Consider the following 19,399-nt stretch of genomic DNA (forward strand, 5'->3'; position numbering starts at 1 on the left):
GAGACTCTCCGAGGCGAGGGAGGAGGACAAGGAGGGGGGTGTGTGTGTGTGTGTGTGCACTGTGGGGGGCACTGCCCGTGAGCTCCAGGTGGGCCAGGGGCAGCTCAGGGGAAGGCGTTTGAGGCGGGAGGGTCAGGCTGGGCGCCGGGGCCCGAGGAGGGAGCTTCTAAGCGTGAGAACGTGAGTATCAGAACCAAAGGATGACAAGCTCTCAGCTGCTGCCTCTCGGGTGGAGGCCGGGGGAAGAAAGTCCCATAGTTTAAGCCAGGGAGGTGTGAGGCCTCAATTGGACAATGTGTCCTTGCTCTGTTCTCCTTCTGTTTGGGGAACTTACAGCTGAAAAATAAGCTCATATTTTACATTTCCTATAAAGGCAGTATCTCCCCTGATTCCGTGCACATTGGCAATTTTTATGCACAGAGTTTCATAAAAAGTCCAAAGAATTCAGGCATAGGCCTGAGTGCAAACACCCGCCATGTTGGGTAGGCCGGGATGCGGCCCAGTGGTGGAGGTCAGCCGAGGACCCCGCAGCTGCCCCCTCGCTGACACGGTGTCTCCTTAGCAAATGTCCCCAGCGAGCCCTGGCTTGTGAATGGCCGCGCTGCGTCTCCAAACTTACTTTAGCTCTTTCTTCACCTCTTCATAGTCAGCCTGTCCTTTGAGTTTTTCTTCCAGTTGCTGAAAACAGAGAGGGATTTTATTAGTGGTCGTGTCTGAAAAAGGCTGATGGGCTTTGCCACAGACTGAATGTGGTGTGTCCCCCCCAAATTCAAATGTCGAGATCCTAACCCCCGACATGGTGATGGCATCAGGAGGTGGCGCTATTGGGAGGTGTTGAGGTCATGAGTGGAATTAGTGACTTAAAAGAGACCCCCGAGAGGCCCCTCGCCGTTTCCACCATGTGAGGACACAGCGGGAAGGCGGCAGTCTGTGAACCAAGAAGGGAGCCCTCTACAGACACAGAAAATGCTGGAGCCTCATCTTGGACTTCCAGCCTCAGGATTGTGAGAAACAAGTGTCTGTTGTTTACGTCACCTGGTCTCTGGTATCCCGTCATGGCAGCCCCAACGGGCTAAGACCCTTCACTGACTATGTCCCCTGTAAAGCATCCAGCAGCCCCGAGGGAGCCCAGACATGCGCAGTGAAAGGTGCCAACTGTGGAGTCGCCCCTTGTCCTTTGCTTGGTGCCTGATGTTGAGTGGGCACAGGCGTGCGTGCGCACCACACACACACACACGGCAACCATAAGGTTGTAACATAAAACCCAATGAAAGTAGAAGGAAAAAGCTTTACAGAAGTGGAAAATCGAACAAGGAAAAGGCCATTTTGTATGAAATCCCACAAAATGGCCAACAGGATGAAGAGACGCTGTCATGGTGTTTTAAAAGCAGCGTGTGGCTTTTCACAAACTACGTGAGGCCAGCTGACACGTACGGTTAGTTGTCAACGCCTTTGGTGGGACCCTGCTGATAAGAGATACGGCCCTTTTGTCACTGAGGTCAGCATCAGATAGGCACCAGGGAAAATGCGTTTGTACTTCTGGAGGGATCCCCCCGGACGCAGGGATTTTAGCAGTGGAGGCCGGCCCGCTGGGTGGTCAGTGGTTTCTCTGACAGACGGTCCTGCAGGGAGGGCCCTCGCAGGGCACCCTGGCCAGCAGGGCCACGGCTGGGCATGGCTGACTCCCTGGCCCTAGAACGCCCTTCAGAGGGAAGGTCAGGGGCCCTTTGGCAAGCTTCCCAGGTACGGTGATGTTCTGCTGTGCTCCATTCACCTCTGTGAGCTCACTTGGTACCCATGTGGCTGTTTGTGCCCAGAGCCCTGAGGGGCCTTCTTGCCAGGAAGAGCCTTTGCTATAGAGTGGTCGGCAGAGGGTGCTTCCTTCTGTGAAGATGCTTTTGGCCTAGTTTGTTTTTGCCCTTCCCCCCTCAACCAAAGGAGTTCCTTGTGGGAAGTAAGACGGCTTGACATAAAACACAAAGACTCAGCCAGCAGGGGGGTCCTGACCATTTAGCATCTTTCCAAGCCTGGGGTGAACGAATTCCAATTCTTGAATCAACAGGCCTTTCCCATCCCCAGGGCTTCTAGTTACCTTTTTAGGCTCTACTTGACCAGCCACGTCTATGATCACAGTTTAAAGCCGACTGAGAACATTCTAGAGTTTGGGGAGAAGAGTCCCACCTGGCCCACTAGCCTTGATGCTCACCTGAATCCCACGTGGCCCCATTTAGCCCATCTTTTCCGGTTGCCTTTGCTGGCGGTTTCTTGTGTGTGTATTTTCCATTGTGTAGAATTGCTCTGCCCTAGTTCCTTTTTAAGACCTCTTGCCTGTATTACAATGGTTTCTCCTCATAATCAAACAGGGTAGCATGCACTCATTTTCCGACGAAAGATGCTCAGAAAGTGCTCATGAAGACGTGATTCTTTCATTCTCCTCCCTGTGGTCGGACAGTGGGAAGCCCTTCCCAACACAAGATTGCCCAGCGCTGCCGGGACGCAAAGCACCTTCGGAGGGTGGGACTCACTGACGCTGCACGCGGAGCACGCGTATAAAGTGGTCACGTTCAGAGAACAGGAGACGGGCAGGAAGAACAGCAGACACGAAGCTTCTGGACCTGGCACGGCCCAGAACCTGGAGTCAGCTCTGTCACTCACGAGCCGGGCCCTTTGGGCACGTCAGTCAGCGGCTCATCTGTGAGATGGGAAGACCGGTGACCTCCAAGTACTGAGCGAAGGGGCACGAGACAAGGAGCCGGTGCAGATGCTGGCACCGACGGGCCCTCGATGCGGGACCACTGTCGCTGCCAGGTCCTGCTGCGGGGTTCCCTGAGAGCACGGCTGCAGGCCTTCGATCAGCCCAGATCAGAAGGTTTTCGGGCTGGAATCTGTCTGGTTAAATGTGAGTTTTCACTGAGAACCAAACAGCTTCCACTGAAATTTCTGCCATCTGCCTGGGGGCAGCATAGTCAGGGAGAAACCAAGATGGTGTGTGCAAAACCTCTGTTGAACAGACACCTGGACGGGGGCCTGGTGGGGGGCACCTCACAAAGCCCATCCCCACCGAGCTCCCAGCAGAGCGCTGTCTCAGGACCCCGCGTGTGGCGGCAGGCTGGGGGTGGGCCGGGGCAGGAGGCAGGCGGCGTGGGCCCACACAGGCAAGAGCCCAAGCGCCCTCAGCTCTGTTCTTTGGCCAGAAACTCCTTGCTGGGTGCCCGTAATGTCTGGTTTCAGAGGGTCCTGCCTGGAAAGGGCAGCAGGTGCTCTAGGCCGTCGTTCCTCTGGGGACTATTCCCTCGGATTTTGCCGATGCTTATCAAGCAGTGGGCCAGATCCCAGGCCCGGCTCCACACCCCACGTGTCATCTTATCAATTATCGCGACACGTCTGCAGAGCATCTGTCTGTCCGTCCAGAGAAAGAAAGGAAAAAAAAAACCCACAGGGGGTCTGCACCAAAGGCCGTGGCAGAGCCCGAGGCTGCCCAGACTTCCCAGAGCAAGTGCAGGAAGCAGTGAGGCACTGGTGGGCTGGGGCCCGACAGACCTGGGCCAAGTCCTGGCTCCACCACTTAGCTGCAGAGTGACCTTGGAAAAGACACTGAACTTCTCCTAAGCCTCGGTTTCTTCATCTATAAAATGGGGATAATGGTACACACGGGACAGTGCTTTCCTGAGGACTAAATGAAATAGTCGTCCCTTGGTACCCACGGTGGATTTGGCTCCAGGACCCCTGTGGTACCAAATCTGCAGATGCTCTAGTCCCTTATACAGAATGGCGTAGGGCACTTGGCCCTCCGAATCCGTGGATGTGGAACGTGCAGACAAGAGCCCCAACTGCAATACTGAGTGCTTAGCCTGTGGTAAAGCACTCAGTAACGACGGTGACTGTTATTACTGTAGTTATTTCTACTTTATCCCTGGTGGGTGGTACTGAATAAGACTAAATGGTTCTGAAGACACTCTGTGGTCCTCGATCCAGGGGCTCCATTTATGAAGTTCTCCACATCCCAGTCTGCCACCTCCGAGCGTCCCTGCTGCTCTTTGGCAGATCCACGGAGGAGGACAGATGCCCAGAGCAGCTCTGGCTGTTTGATGCCGATGGCAGAAAAGGCAGCCCCACATCCTATGCCATGAACGCAGAATCTGGCAAGCGGGTCGCCTTCCTGAAAAGGTGCTCTTGTAAAGGAACACACTCTGACCTTGTATAGAGAGGGGAGGAAAGGTCTAGGGCGGAGCTGGGCTTCTAGCTCAGTCCCACTTGGCTGAGTGTGACCCCTGGGTGACAGGCTTAGCCTGTCGGGCCTCACGCTCCGCATCTGGGAAAGGGGGAGAGTAAGAAGAAGGGTTTCCAAAGGACAGTGGTGAGGAAATGTCGGATGCACAAGTGCAGGCTGCAAGCACCCCTCAAAACACGGTGGTTTTATGATACATTAATCATCACACACGTTTAATACTATAGAGCACGTATGTAGTTCCAGAACTTAGTAGGAGCTCATCAAATGTTTCTTGAGTTGCTAGAAGCATTATCTATCTGAAGTTCTTAAAATCCTGGCTAAGACTCAAATAATGAGGTAATTTAATTTAAAATGCAAAGCATTTTGGTGTGCAGCAAATTAGGCACTGAATTTATAAAAGACATCTGTCTTAGTCAAGTTATAACATGGGGCCTAGGGCTACCAACTTAAGGGACCTCTGGCACAGAGACTAATGCAAAGACCCTCGAAAGACCTCGTCCTCTGGGTTGCACAGCAAGGGGTCAAGGCAGCAACACGCCTTTGCCACACGACGGACGGGGCCGGAGAGGCGACTGTTGCAGTTTACAGGCAGCTCTGTCTTCTTCCTCTGGGATAATCGGAGCCAGGCTTTCGGCAGTGCTGTCTGAAGACCCACAGCTCAGGTTAGGGGCGTCGGTGTGTGACGTGGACCCCGGGGCTGAGGGGCCACCAGTCAGAACCCAGAGGGGGTGACTGGGCTCCCTGGTCCGGGCAGGGGTCTGAGGTTGACTCTGCCTCTCTGGGGTCTGGAACTAGGCAGCGTGCCCCTCCTTTTCACCTGAACGGGGACCCCTTCAGGTCTCCACTGTTCCTTGGTGAGAGGTGGCAGTGATGTAAATTTAGGATCTGCTGAGGCTGGCCTGGGGGAGAAGCCCAGGGACGCCCAGGTGGGCGCTGTGCGCGCACTACAGGGAGGCTGAGAACGCAAGACAAAAAGGGGAGACCCCCCCCCCCGCCCCCCGGCCAGGGGGTGGGGAGAGTGACCATGACATTGGAGGCCTTGCTGCCAGCGGGAGAAGTGTGGTTCTGGAGAGAGAAGGGGCACCCCTGCGTGGCAACCCCATCACAAGTCACCTCCAACTTCCATGAGCTGTGACCCAGGCACAGGGCGGACGGGAGCCAACTCCTCCTCATGGAGTGGTGCCATCATAGGCCAGGAGGGTCCTGGCTCAGTATTTCAGCTACTTGGACACTGTATGGTCGGCTAAGTGGGCCACAAGCTGGGGATCATCTGCAGGTGAGTATCTAGATTTACTCACCCAGTGACCAGGGGCACGTGTGTCTAAGAGGATTCACCGTAGAGTCCCACAATCAGCTCCCTGAAGCATTTCCAGTAATGCCCACCGGTTTGCAGAGATTTACTTATGACCTCACTGCAGATAACTGGCCTTGAGGCCTCTAGCACGATGCCCCAGAGGGAAGAGGCCCTCGGTTTCTTCCCTCCGGGGCATCTCCGCTGCTGCTTCCCTGCCCGGGGCCCCCTTCACCCCCCTCCTCCCCGTGGAAGGCTCACTGCTTCCTTCAATTGCACAGATTGCTTCCTTCAATCTGTGCTCACAGTGCCTTCAAGATGCAGCCAGGACAAGGCTCAGGGAGGCTCGGCTCCCGGGCTCTCTGATACCGGGATGTGTGACATTAAAACTCACTCGTGCCATCCAGGGAGGGCAGGGGCCATGGAGGGACACACACAGGCCTCCCCTCTACAGCCATGGGCTGGCTGGCACCTCCTCCCTGAGACAACGACGATCATCATGCCCACCCGCGGCAAGCGACCAATGGAACGTGGATGTCGGAGCTTCACACACTGAGACGATGATGAGATGCTCGTTAAAACGCGGTCAAGGGCAGCCCCGGTGCAGAGGAAACACACGGCCGGTGAGGGAGCTTATGTAACCAAAGAGGCAGCGGCCAGAATGAAAGGTGCTGAACGAGTGCAGAGAAGTGGTTGTCGGTCTTTTGTCCTGTCCCCACCCCCCGAGGGACACAGTGTGCCCCACAGTGGCTCAAAAGGACCCATCAGAACCTCGGGAGGTGGCGTGAGGGGTGCGGAGGGTTGGGGGGGCTTGTGTGGTTTGGGAAAAGGCCTCCAGGTGAATGGAGCACACCTGCCCACCCGCCCAGTGAGAAGTACTGATCTTTAAAGCATCTGCAGAAAATATCATTTCTCCCTAGGGGAGACTGGCCTCAGTTAGTCTTTCTTACAAACACCCATCTTAAACCTGAGCTATTGGTAGCATTGTTCCCTGTGCCATAGTGAGTAGAACGCAGGTGACTGCCGCATTACACTGCCTCTGTACTGAAGTGTTCCAACAGAAGACCCCAGAATAGTGTTATCGAGAAACAGCAGCCTTGTAACGGCAGTCGGGTTACTTCATTAATTGTGAATACAGAATTATCCTTGACAAGTGGCACGGTGCTGCAGTACTTGTCAGATCAGGCAGGAAGAAACATCTCCCACTTCTGAGTTGGTTTCGATGTCTATTTGAAGGTTAGAGGATGCACCACCGTATGTGGCTAGTGATGGTGAACTTGGCTTGAAAAAGTAGAACATGGGGAGAGAGACCAGTACACATCCAATTGGCAATTTATCCTCATAATTATCAATCAGTTATGAAGGTGAAGGGAAGAAAGCATTAGTCGCCAAGAGAGGGAGTGTTTCAAGGTGCTCGGAAAAGCAAACCACTTAGTGCCCAGACCCCAGTAAGCTCAAGACTTGTCCATGGGACTTCCCTGGCGGTCCAGTGGTTGAGACGCCGCTCTTCCACTGTGAGCGGGCACGGGTTCGATCCCTGGTCGGGGTCCTGCATGCCACATGGCATGGCCAAAAAAAAAAAAAAAAGACTTGTCCGTTACGCCTCCTGCCCTTGTGAGACCAGTGCCCCGCATCCCTTCAGTGACCGTCATCAAGCACGTTAGCATTTATCTCAGAGGTCACGGTGGGCGTCCATGGTGAAACCACCCACCACGCCAGGATGCTGAGAGACAGCTGGAAGCTGGAGCTTCCTCAGACGTAGATCCCACCCCGAGCCCACAAAGCTGGACAACACTGTCCAAGATGGAAAAGACGGGGTGTCGGGGGGTTGGGGATGGTGGGAGCGGGAGGAGGAGGAAATGGGAAGCTCAGGGGCGGCTTCCGGCTGCTTCCAGCGGCCACCACGGCTGGGCCCCAGACCCCCGCCACAAAAGCATCAGGTTGCCGATTTGCCAGGTCTCATTCATAAAATATTTTTCTAGTAATTGTTTCGCTGCTTAGTTTAGATTTGAGACTGTAAATTATACATGTTAGGAGAAAAAAAAAAAAAAAGCCCAGGGAAGTATCTCATTCAATTAACCTTATTCCTTTGGGCGAGGGAGGCTGACGTGCCCGTTTGGGGAAGGCTGATACCTTCTGCGTGTGGGTTCGATATCAGCGAGAGCTTCACTCCTGGCGACAAGGGGTTAAGATAATTAAAATCAGAGAAGTCTTGTTACTAGAGGACATGTTTTGATTATTAGATCAGATGAAGATAAGGGAGTAATAATTTTGGAAGAAGTATTGCTGAATTGTTTCATTAACTGCACAGTATTAAAGAATTCCCCCAAGATACGGATAAAGAACATTAATCTGTGAAACTGCGTTTCACTTTTGGTGAAGGCAAACATTAAAACCTTAACTGATTTAGAAGAAATTGCTCTACAATAAAAAACGTAAGGTTTACAGCCTCCCTCTCATGTAGTCAAACGCATCATGTACTTGAGTCGAAGCCTTTAACTGTAACAAAGGAGGGGAAGGCCAATTATCCAATAGCAGTGCCACTGCTGGGGTCAGAAATGGCTATAACACGAGGAAATGACACTGAATCTGGAAATAAAAAGTGAGTCCTGGTACTCAGTGGGCAGGCTGATGAGAGCTGCCATGTGACCGGGCCTCAACCATCTCCCCATCCCGGCAGGACCATCTCCTCAGTGGGGACCGGGCACCCGGCAGTTTCTCAGACAGTGGATGAAATCCACCCAAAGAGGTAGAGAAGGATCTAGTGAGGATGAGTGTGGGTGCCCCGGCGCCAGCGAGGTCAGGCCAGGGGGCTGCCGGGAGGACAGACTTGCCGGAGACTGAGTTCTGCCTCAGAAACATGGTCATGGCGTGGAGGAAAAAAAAAAATCTCAATTAAAAAAAAAAAATCAAAATGGGCCTCACCACATTCTGGAATTACTTTACATAAGAAAAAGTTTTCCTGACATTTTTACAACCAACTCTGATCCACTTTCTTTAGAGCACAGACTATAATTGGCAGTCGGTCACTTATCCATTCACACCCGCCTCGAATGGGCGCTGAGCGGGGGCGGGGGCCCGGTGGGCGGATGGAGCGGGGACGGCAGAGCGGATGCCCGCGCCCTCGCCGGTCCTGTCTCTTCCCTGTCAAATAAGAAACCACTGAGGAGTCCCTGCTGGCTCTGACGTGTGAATCTGGGGTGCCACGACTATCTCCAAATTATGCTAACTTCAACAGATTGGGAATACCTTAAATAAAGTGTAATTAAAAAAATATAACGTAAAAGGTTCTGGGTTCTGAATTTGGGACACCAATTTATGAGAAGCCCCAAGAGGATCTAGCTTTCGGCTAGACTGCTAAAGACGCCGGAGGGAGATCAGCGGCTGATGGTGGGAGCTCCCCCTGCTGAAGCAACACCACGCTCTGGGCCCCCGCGCCTGGCACAGGCCTGAGGGTCAAAACCGTCCCTGCAGGTGGGGAGCAGGGCCCACAGGGCTCGGTGCAGATGTGCCCTCCACGGACCCCTGGCTTTCATTTTGTTTGGGCACGGGGAGGGCTGGGGTCTCGGTGTGCTGGGTCCTCCTGCCGGCAGCCTTCTCCAGGAGCCAGGGGAGGCCGGCAGAGCTGCACTAACGCGTCTGCAGATGGCCTGCGCCCCGACGGCACTCCAGCCCATGCGGCGTGCTGTGGGCACCAAGGATCGGGGTTTCTACAACGGGCTGCATGCGAGGACAGCTGACCAGGAGGGACGTGCCACCAGGGCAAGGGCTGACGGGAGGGGTCAAGGCCCATCCCGCCTCACTGCCTTGGGTTTCAGGACTCTGATTCCGGCTGCCTCACAGAGGTCAAGGCTGCCATGCCTGCTGTCAATCAGGACAAGGTGTTCTCCAGAAAAGAGCCCTGATGGAGCTTCTGAGTGATGTGTCCAGGGGAACCTCACGCCTCCTTATACTGGTCTCACTGGAGGGAAAGACTTGGCTGATGGCTGGAGCTCACCTGAGATAAAACCCCAACAGTCACTTTTTGCTTTCAAAAGAGAAGGAGTTTTAACCATGACCTTTGCAGACGACAAAAACGAGATACGTTTGTGCAGTGGCTGCGGCGGGGCAAATGAGTTGGCTTTGAGGCGAGACCTCCTGCCGTGGTCACTACGCTGGGGGCCGAAGTGCCCCGCTGAAGAGCTCGGGGTGTCGGTGGGGAGCCAGACCCCCCGTGCCGGGCCCGGGCTCCTTCCGGGGCCACGTGTGCGCGTGCGGCCCTCCCCCGGCCCCTGGGGCCCCCGGCGCCCTTACTTTGAGGGTGCTGTTCTTGGCACTCAGCTGCTGCTCGAGCTGGGAGATCTGGCTGGCCGAGTTCTCGCGCAGCTTGGTGAGGCTGGCCTGGAGTCTCTGCACGTCCTCCACCAGCTGCGCGATCTCCCGCTCTTTGGCGGCCAACTCAACTTCCAGGCTGGAGCGGGTGAGGACCTCTATGGCCTGCTCCTGCGGAGGAGAAAGGAGATGACAAAACCGCACTGGCTTCGGACGGGCGCTTGGGGTGATCGGTGCTGGCAACCGAGGCGAAAAGCAGGCAGCGGGAAGGATTTGGTTGGTGATGCGGATGATACGGCATCGCGTCCTGCCTCTGCTTGGACCACACCTGCCCGTCGCCCTCCCCCCTCACCTTCTCATCTGCACGGGGAGCTGCCACCTGGATTCGTCTGTTCGACAAGCATGTACTGAGTACCCATGCCACGTAGCAGGCACACAGCAGGGGACAGAAGGACAGAAGTCCCTGTCCTCACAGGGCTTCTGGTCCAGTGGGATGGGGCAGGGATGAGATGCCTTAAATATGCTTATTAGTAGCAGAGAGTGTGTCGGATGATGATAAATGCCACGGAAAAACTGAAGCAGGGAAGGGGCAGCTGGGGCTTTTAATAATGTGGTCAGGAAAAACCGCATTGAGATGGTGACATTTGAGCAGAGACCTGAAGGAGGTGATGGAAAGGGCCTTGCTGATGGCTGGGGACGCCAGAGGGGAAGGTTCTGAGGACGGCTCCTGGAATGTTCCAAAGCATTCGGATTTTTTACCACAAGATGAGATGCAATGTCCTTATGATTCATTACTCTGTTATCTAGAAGCTGAGATACCGTTTGACAAATTGATTCTCGGAGTTAGCATTTTTAAGAAAAGAGTTAAAAGATGTGGAAGGTGCATATTTGGGGTTCCTTTGCGCAGGAATTCTTTTGATAATTGCTGTTTTAAAAAACTTACTCCCCACCCCTCAGATGTGCTCATTTTGGAAAAAAAATGCAAAACAGGGAAAAGGTATTTTTTTTTAAAAGTCAAATTCATATTTCCACTTCCCAAGGATGAAAGCAGTACTCTTCTCAAGTTTTAGAAGTAATCATAGCTCCTGAATGGTTCTGGAAGCTTGTCTGCCGGGCGGAGCACTTCTGGGCATGACTGAGGGGGACATGAAGGGCGGGACTGCAAGGTCCCTATGACAGCAGCGACCTGGGGACGGCTCACACCGCAGTGTAGAACGCCACCACCCTCACTGTCATCCCCTTGCCCCCGGAAGTGCACCGCCGCACACCTTGACTTGGCCTATACTGGGGCGGAAACAGTGGCAGCGACAGCCCCAGTTGGCAGGGGCGGCCCTGCCATTCCATGCATGATGTGCCTGTCACAGGGTTTTCACATTTGGGGACAGCCAGTCACCATGGAAATAATTTTTCATATCTCCCTCCCAGGAAATTAAGGCCTTTACCATGTAAGAATGCGAACTTTTGTGGGCAAAGAAGTGAGCCCCTTCTGTCTCTGGTTTGTATGATGTTATAAAAGTAAGTCCTTCACTTCCCCTGACTTCCGGCAGATCTGCCCGTGGCCCTGGGGCCCCAGTGAGCATCTTCCCGCCAACTTATTAAAGAGGCACATGCTGTCCAGACCAGTTCTGTTCAGCCTGGGCTCCACGGACTGGTGCCAACTCACAAACCATGGCTGGTACACAGTGAGACAAGCACAGAAATTGAGAGTAAGTGTTTAGAAACTTTTATAGCAATCTGACTTTGCTGTGACATTTTTATTCTCTTTTGTAAAACTATCGGTCTGCAACAGATTGGAAATTCAAAACAAAACAAAACAAAACAAATAAAACCATCCTTCACCACAGAGAACTTAGGAAGCGCCGCCCTAGACAACTCTGGCCAGAACCCAGGTCAGGAGCCAAGGGACCGCAGACAAGTCCTTCCAGCAGTGAGGACAGGAGAGGAGCACGCAGAGGGGGTCCTGAGGAGGGAGAGGGGGGTGTGTAGGCAGCTGGTGGGTCTTGTCGGAAGAAGAGGGGCTCCGTCTCAGGGTGGGGACCCCACAGGCGGGCACAGGGGTGGGAGGGGCAGGGAGCAGGGCACAAGCAAGGGGTGATCAATGCTGAGAGGCCGGCTCGAAGAGGACTGAGCATGTTGGTGCCCGGAAGTGACTGCTCGGGAGGGTGGCAGGAGGGGCCTGGACTTAGCAGGGGGACACGATGAAAGTGATACCCAGGGAGGTTGGCCTCATGGTGGGTTTAGGCTGTGCCACGGTATCTAATTTAACTTGTTTATCAATCTTCCAACCTGAGGGATGGCAGCCATGGCAGCTCTTTAAAGTGCTCTTAGGGAAAGAATCTGTAAAACAAGCCCAAAGGTGATCTGGGGTTTTCAATGGGCGAGTGCAAATCACAGCAGGGACGAGGGTTCAGAGAACCTGTGTAAAAACAGGAGCTCTCAGTGTAGCCCTAGATCCAGGATGGGTACCGGGGGACGGGCAGTCCCAGGGTACAGTTGGCTGCTCAACTCTTGGGGCCCAGCCTGGCCTGGCCCCAAGCTGACCTTGTGACCTCGGGCACATCAATTAACTCACGAACCCGGGCCACAGATTCCTCATTCATAACAGAGCAAACACCATTTGTGTCTCGCATAAACTAAGCTGAGATGAGATAATATACCCCAAAGCAGCAAGACCTTGGCATTAAGATAGAAAACAGCATCCTACTCTGAGCCCAAACATGCTCACTCCCATCTCCAACACGAGGGCATCCTGTTGTCCCATCGTGAAGATGCAGCAGAAAACGGAGGAAGAAACAGACAAGGGCCCGGGAGTTGACCAGGGGCTGTGGGTGGAGGGAGAGGCCCGCACCTGGGTGATGGAGCTGGGCCTGTCGGTCCGTGGGCACCAGCTAAAAGGAGATGGTAGGACAGGGCGCACAAGGTGCTGGGTAGGGTCGGGGGTGGGGGGTGAGGGGGGCGTGGAAAACTGCAGGGGGGTCGGCGTCTGGCAGTTCAGGTGCCCTTGAGATCATTACTGAGAAGGGAAGCAAAGGTGGATTCAGGGACCCAGGACCACTGGCTCCCTCGTGTCTGTCCAGGCCTCGACTCAGCCGCACCCGAATCCCTTGGGGGCTGGGCCCTGCCCTGGCAGCTGTGGTTCAGGGGGCTGGGGTAGGGCCCAAGGACCCCCTCGTCATTCTGATGGGGTCCAGGGTCAGGACCCTGGTTCGGACAAGCCTTGGAAGGAAGGAACAGAAACTGACTTCCCTCAGTCTGACAACAGGTCCCTGTGGGCACCAGAATGGGGTCCCGAGAGTCTGTCCCAGGGGGACCTGCCCACGCTCCAGGCTTCACAGGTAAGGGCCTGTGTTCCTCATGTTTCCAAAGGGGAGAATGAACCCAGAAACCGAAGTCGCCGAGGGAGTACCCCATTAAACTTTGTCCCTCGGAACCGTCCGCCCCCTTCTGCCAAACCGCTTGTGTGAACTATCACGGGTCACGTAAATCCTCCTACAGAGACCAGAACACGGAGGCCGGAAGAAGCCAGATAAGGATCTCTGTTACCCTGCAGCCATTTTCACACGAGATATGAATGAGACGCAGGAACATCACTCAACACGAGGGAAACCTGACGTGCGGTGACGGTGGGCTGGGACCCCAGCCTACGAGGCAAACGCTCGGGGTCTAGGCTAATCTCCCTGGGGAAGGTTGAGGGAATGAGAGGCTCAGTTTTCCTTCTTTCTTGTCACCCCACTATTCCTGCCAACACTAAGTGGCCGACATATGCCGACTATGTCCAGTATATTCACCTGATGGACAGACAGGCATTTAGGTTTAAGGCGGCCTGGTGTGGTGCACCAGAGTCCCAAACTAACATTTGCCTGTAAATACTTGACAAAGGGCCTGCATACCTCCTGTCTCCTTGAATGCGCATGAAGCAGGGGTGGCTCGATGGAGGGGTAAAGAGTGGACTTTGGAGCAGGACAAACTTGGGATCATATTCCAGCTCGGTCATTTTCTAGCTGTGTGACCTTGGGCAGATTACTTAACTCCTCTGAGCCTGTTTGCTTACCTACAAAATGAAGGTAATAAAACCGTCCTCTAACGACTGTGGCATCATGAGTCAGCAATGACATAACTGCACAGAGTCCCGCCCGGCCACTAATGAGGAGCAGGGGCTGGCTGAGTGGCGGCTCGCCTTCCAGAATTGGTGATTCCAATGGCCCAATGGCCCGGTTTCGGCTTTTGCTGGATCTACAGACTCCACTGTTTCTCTGCCTAGTTCTGCCAGCCAAGCCCAACAGACATCGTGCTGCTGGCCTGGTCTCCTATGCTTGCTCGTTTGCTCCCCAACGGGCTGGGGCTAGGGCTGGGGCTGGAGCTGCCAGGCTACATGGGAATGTGTCCCTGAGGGGAGCCCTGGCAGGACCGGCTCGCGGGAGACTGAAGCGGTGCCATGTAAACACTGCACTTAGCCGATGCTGAAGTGTTTAAGCACCCCGAGGATCCACAACTTGCTCTACCTGCGAAAACATTCATTTCCCTCTGAAATGTTTTGGTTGCTACAGTCCAGGATGGTGCCAGAAATCCTTTCAATCAAAACATTTAGCTCAGGAGCCCCGGGCAGACACACGATGCACGGCTTTCTCTAGAGGACCCTGAGCGACCACAGAGGCCAGGAGAAGCCGCACCGATTCCATCCTCGAGGGCTTTTTCCCGCCTCGGCTCCGGTGCTGGGTTCAGTCCAGGTAAACTTGGACAAGGGGACGGTGACAGAGCCAAGGGGACATTTCAGGCAAAATTAATACCAGAGTCCATGAAGTACAAAGGTTGTGATGGTTCCTTAAATGGAAAACTTTTCTCTGTAGCCTGAAACACTTAAGTCATGTTTTAGTTAATGTGAACTTAAAGACAGAAAACAAAAATCCAGTCTTAAAAGGGGTCCTCACACTAAAACTTTGCTTTGGACGCATTCCTGGGGAATAATTTAAAAGCTCCGGTCTGGGGCGGTGGAGGCCCCTGCCGAGCCCTGGCTTGGCCGCTGGGGCCAAGCGTTCTGGGGCAAGGGGTTTACATCCAGGGAGCTTCTGTTTCCTCATCTATATAAAGAAATAACAATGCCCTGCTTCATGGGTCGGGTGGGGTAGTGGTAGTCAAACTGATGTGTGACCTTATTACAGCAGCACGTCTCCCACTGGACTGTCCTCTCTCCAGGAAGGGCCTGGCTCGTCCCTCCTGGCTCTCCCAGGATCCACTGCGGGTCCCGGCACACAGCAAGGGCTCTCCAACCCTTTATTAAATAAAAGGACAGCTACAGGTGCAATTCAGCCATCACAGGCCATCAGAGCTGCAGGGACCTCAGGATCACTTGCTTCCTCCTTATTCTGCACACCAGGGAACTCAGGCCTCGTAAGTGCCACCACCTGAGTTAATCACTGTATGTGAACTAGTGACGGAGTCGGCTCTGAAACCGGGGCCCCTGGACCAGAGTGCTGATGCCAACCACAGTCAGACTAACCGCTAAGGTTGGCTGAGGACGGATTACGTGGCAGGACGTGCTCTAACGGCTTCGCTCAGAGTAATTTCCAGAACCCTTGTAAAAACCCATTTTACGGATGATGCAACTGAGACTCAGGGAGGTTAAGCCACTTGCCTCAAGTCACACAGCTGATAAACTGCAGAGCTGGGTTCGGAACCCAGGGGTTTGGCTCCAGTGGCCACGGTCTTAATTATGCCGCCGCTCTGTATTGCCGCACAGCATTGAAGGAAAGAGTCTGGAGTCCGACAGTTCAAAGCCGCCTTGATCGAGCTGGGAAAGTTCCAGCTAAGAGCAATTTTCATTAGTCTTAGAAAAATCAAGAGGCAAAGGTCTGAGATGTGTGCCTGGCTCCTCTTGAATGCTTGCACGTCAGGCGACATCCTGACTACCACGCGGACTCAGAGCGGGTTGTGTTATTACCTGCCCTGCTCCTCCCACATCATGAACTGTTTTTCACGCTGGAAGGACACATCCAGGAGAAGACCAGACCTCCAATATTCCTGTGCAGTTCTGCAAGCCTCCAGCCTCGGATCGCCACCCATCTGCCAGCGGTCCACCCACCAGTCTAACTGGGAAGATGGTCTCTTGGTGATGGGCTCTCCACCGGGTGGGCGTCACGCTGACCACTGGGCACCGACGCACAACCAGTAAAGCTCTTCCCTCTGACACAACGGGGTTCCATCCCCAGACTGTCACACGCACTCCCCACCAAGACAGCAGGACTGTTTCAAACATTACCCCCGTAAAGGGACGCTCTAAAGCCAAAGAAGAAAGCGGCTGTAACACACAGAGGTACGGATGCGAGGCGACGGGGTCCCCGCGGGGCTGGGCTACCCACCACGTCCGGCGCCTTCTGGATCTGGGAGGCCAGCTGGAGAGAGTGGTTGGCCGACAAGAGCTGCTCCCTCAAGGTCTCCACCTCTCTCTGAGCCACCTCTGCCCTCTGAAGGAAGCGAAAAGGGTGGAAAGAGAAAGTACATTCAGTTTAACAACTGACAATTATTACAAGAAACATTCATCAATTCATGCCTGACTGACTATAATTGATTTTCCTAAACACTCAACCTAATAAATGCTAGAAAAAAACAGAGAATGTGATGGATTTTTATTTTAAACAGTACAAAGAAGAAATAATTGAGCGATTATGACAGTAATTTAACGCTAGGAGCAAGGAATCCCCTGCTGATACTAGCGCTCCGGCCCACTGAATTTCCCAGACTGAATAAATACAAGTGGAAATGGAGTCTTTTGATTCAATTTCTTTCTATTCTCATAGCCCAAGAAGATTTTATTGCAGGATTACTCCTGGGAGTAATTCTCACGGGTAAACAGTGAATTAAAGACACTCTGGCCATTCTCCTCCTAAAAACATGCACAATGTTGCAGTTGTTTTCCTCCAGCAAGTATTTCCATAAACGGAGGGGGTGTAAATGCCACTTCTTTTGTGAGGACCAGGCTTATTTCAACGTATTTAACCCTTCACCCGACCAAGTTTTCTAATGCTGAGGCTGGCATTTCCAGCCAGCCAGGCCAACGAGGGGCTGCTGAGGGGGTGAGGCCGAACAGAGCCGCCCACAGGGAGGAGGCTGCAAGAGGAACGAGTGGACGCTTCTGTCATTTGCTGTAATTCCCGGACAAGGACACCAGTGCCCCGGAGAGCAAACTGGTATTTCCCACTGGTCAGCGAGAACAGTCACTCCAGTGCCCGCCTCCCAAGAGGGCACCGTGGTGCAGTGGGCAGGAGCTGGGCATTTGGGACCAGAGGGATGAGAGCAGGTCACCTAACTCAGCTCACCGAGCCTCCACCTTCCCATCTGTAAAATGGGAACACCGTCTCCCTCCCAGGGACCTCGCAGGGATTAACACCCAGAAGCGCCCTCATTCATAAGTGCTTTGTTAATGGGCTTGTCCTGATTTTACAATGACTGAGACGAAACGCAAGGATGGGTGGGAAGCTGTAGCTAATTGACACTGGGCACGTGGACTGAGGAGTGATCGCTGCTTCTTTCTACCAGACGTACATTCTGCGCATAGAAAAGATGAACAAGAAAAGCCTGGCTGACTAAGGCTATTTCGTGTGTTTTCTTATTTTGTGGTGTGACAGTGCGTGCCTACTAATTGCTAAGAATGAACTGAAAAGAGAAGCAAGAAGTTAGCCTGCCCGGTACTCGCCGATCCACCTAGTTGTACGAGGACTGGGTTTGGCAGCCTTAAGTGGTTCTACGACGGCGGCGCGGCCCTATCTGCTCTGCATCCAGACAAATTAGGGTATTTCTAACAGTAGCTGCTCCTGCCCGGGGTGGTGCTGGTGGCCGCCCGCCCTGCTGCTCCAGGAGCTCTTGGAATTGCACTCAATCTAATTCCCATGGCGCCTGGGCGGGCCTGTCTGTGCGCGAGCAGCCACTTCCCACCCTCTGCTGCAAACCGTCTAGAGGCGCCCCTGTCAGGAAAGGCGGTGATGTGACCGGCATGGCCAAGATGCCAGGGGTGACTTCTGGTTCACGATAACTGCAGGAAGCTCTCCCCTTCAGTGAAAAAGAGTTCCCCTAGTTTGTTTCCAGATGAGCCACTCCACGTTTTTCTGATAATCAAGTCATGTTACTGAAGAGTTCACTCTCGTCTTTCTCGTCAGTTATACTCTAGGGCACAAAACCTCCATGGCTCTGCCAGGAAGAAGGTGTATTTGGACATATTTCTAGCCTTTCTGACTAAGGAAAACATTGCTCAGCCTAGTGGAGAAGCAGTTCTGGTGGCAGCAAACTAGGCAGCATCCCCCCGCCCCCGCCCGCTAACACTGGCTGTGAAATGTTCCAGAAGCACCAGAGCTGGGGCAGCCCGGGCAGGGGCTTCGCGGCCAGGATCTCACGCGGGCATTTCACTGTTGGGAGCAGAGTGCTGTCCCATCAAAGGCCGAGGGCTCACAGAATAAGGGATCTTAGTTGTGGATGATTTCACCCTCGGTTTTCATAATTTCTCCAGAGCTTCTGCACTTTGTTCAGTTTCCAAGCTCATGTACAGTCATGAAACTGGGGCCTATCCTCGGTGGTCACAGCCTCTTATCACGTTTGACTTGACTTGGCTGCTTCACTGCAACTCTTTTTTAAAAAAATCAATTAATTAACTAATTAATTAATTAGGTTGTAGCAGGTCTTAGTTGCGGCAGGTGGGCTCCTCAGTTGCGGCATGCAAACTCTTAGTTGCGGCACGTGGGATCTAGTTCCCTGGCCAGGGATCGAACCCCGGCCCCCTGCATTGGGAGCGTGGAGTCTTAACCACTGTGCCACCAGGGAAGTCCCACACTGTAACTTTTTGATTGTTTAGGATTTTTATTATTTATTCAGGATTTATAGCCTGAGTACATCAAAAACAAAACAAAACAAAACGAAATGAGTTGAGGTGGTTTGTGCCGCTGAACGTGTGCAAAGCAGAACAACTGAAAGTCAAAATGGGCCTAAGAGCTGCTGAAGGAGGGAGCGGGTACTGGACGCCGGGAGCTGCTGGGGTGAGTGAGTCTCTGTAGCTGTAAATGCAGCCCAGCCGCTGGCGGCTGAGGCGGAAGGAAAAGGGTGCTGTGCTGGGTTGGCTCCGTGGTCTCACTTGCTGCCAGGGTTTCCTATCTTCCCCACGACCACAGTCCGACCAGATGAAGTTGTGTTTCTAGAACTGGAATCAACGGGGGGAGGGGGCAAGCTCTGGTGCTGGTTTCTGATCTGGATGCCCAGACACGGGGCTGTGGCTGCCATGAGACACCCAGCTCCCCGTTTCCACTGACGGGACTCCTCCCCTGTCCCTGCAGAGGCAGAGCCTGGGGACTGAGGCCAGGGCCCCGGTGGGCAGCTGGCGGCATCGTGGGTGTGACTCAGCGGCCACCCCACGGTGAGAAGAGAGCCTGGCCAAGCCTGAGCTGCCCTCCTGAGAGATCTGCTGGCTGTTTCTTACTTTCTGTCCTTTTCTGAGAAGTGAGGGTAAATGCTGGAAGTGCAAGGGAAAGTAAAGGAGAGGGCACGTGAATGAATGAGGGCACTGCTTTGCATTTTGGTGGTAACTC

The 19,399-nt window shown here is 53.8% G+C and overlaps 1 protein-coding gene across 6 annotated transcripts in view; it reads right to left on the reverse strand.

Annotated features, from left to right (window-relative positions):
- The window catches only part of CUX1 (cut like homeobox 1), a 371,822-nt gene that overhangs the window by 73,822 nt on the left and 278,601 nt on the right, over positions 1 to 19,399 (reverse strand). For 4 of the 6 annotated variants that reach the window (XM_068565280.1, XM_068565279.1, XM_068565276.1 and 1 more), the window contains exons 10-12: positions 16,190 to 16,294; positions 9,816 to 10,004; positions 620 to 678 (exon numbers count right to left, since the gene is read on the reverse strand). In XM_068565280.1, the coding sequence (XP_068421381.1) occupies positions 620 to 678; positions 9,816 to 10,004; positions 16,190 to 16,294 (353 nt within the window). The remainder of the gene's footprint in view (positions 1 to 619; positions 679 to 9,815; positions 10,005 to 16,189; positions 16,295 to 19,399) is intronic. The other 2 variants (XM_068565281.1, XM_068565277.1) reach the window with 1 other exon arrangement.

Source organism: Eschrichtius robustus, chromosome 16 (genome assembly GCF_028021215.1).
Source record: "Eschrichtius robustus isolate mEscRob2 chromosome 16, mEscRob2.pri, whole genome shotgun sequence".
Lineage (NCBI taxonomy): Eukaryota > Metazoa > Chordata > Mammalia > Artiodactyla > Eschrichtiidae > Eschrichtius > Eschrichtius robustus.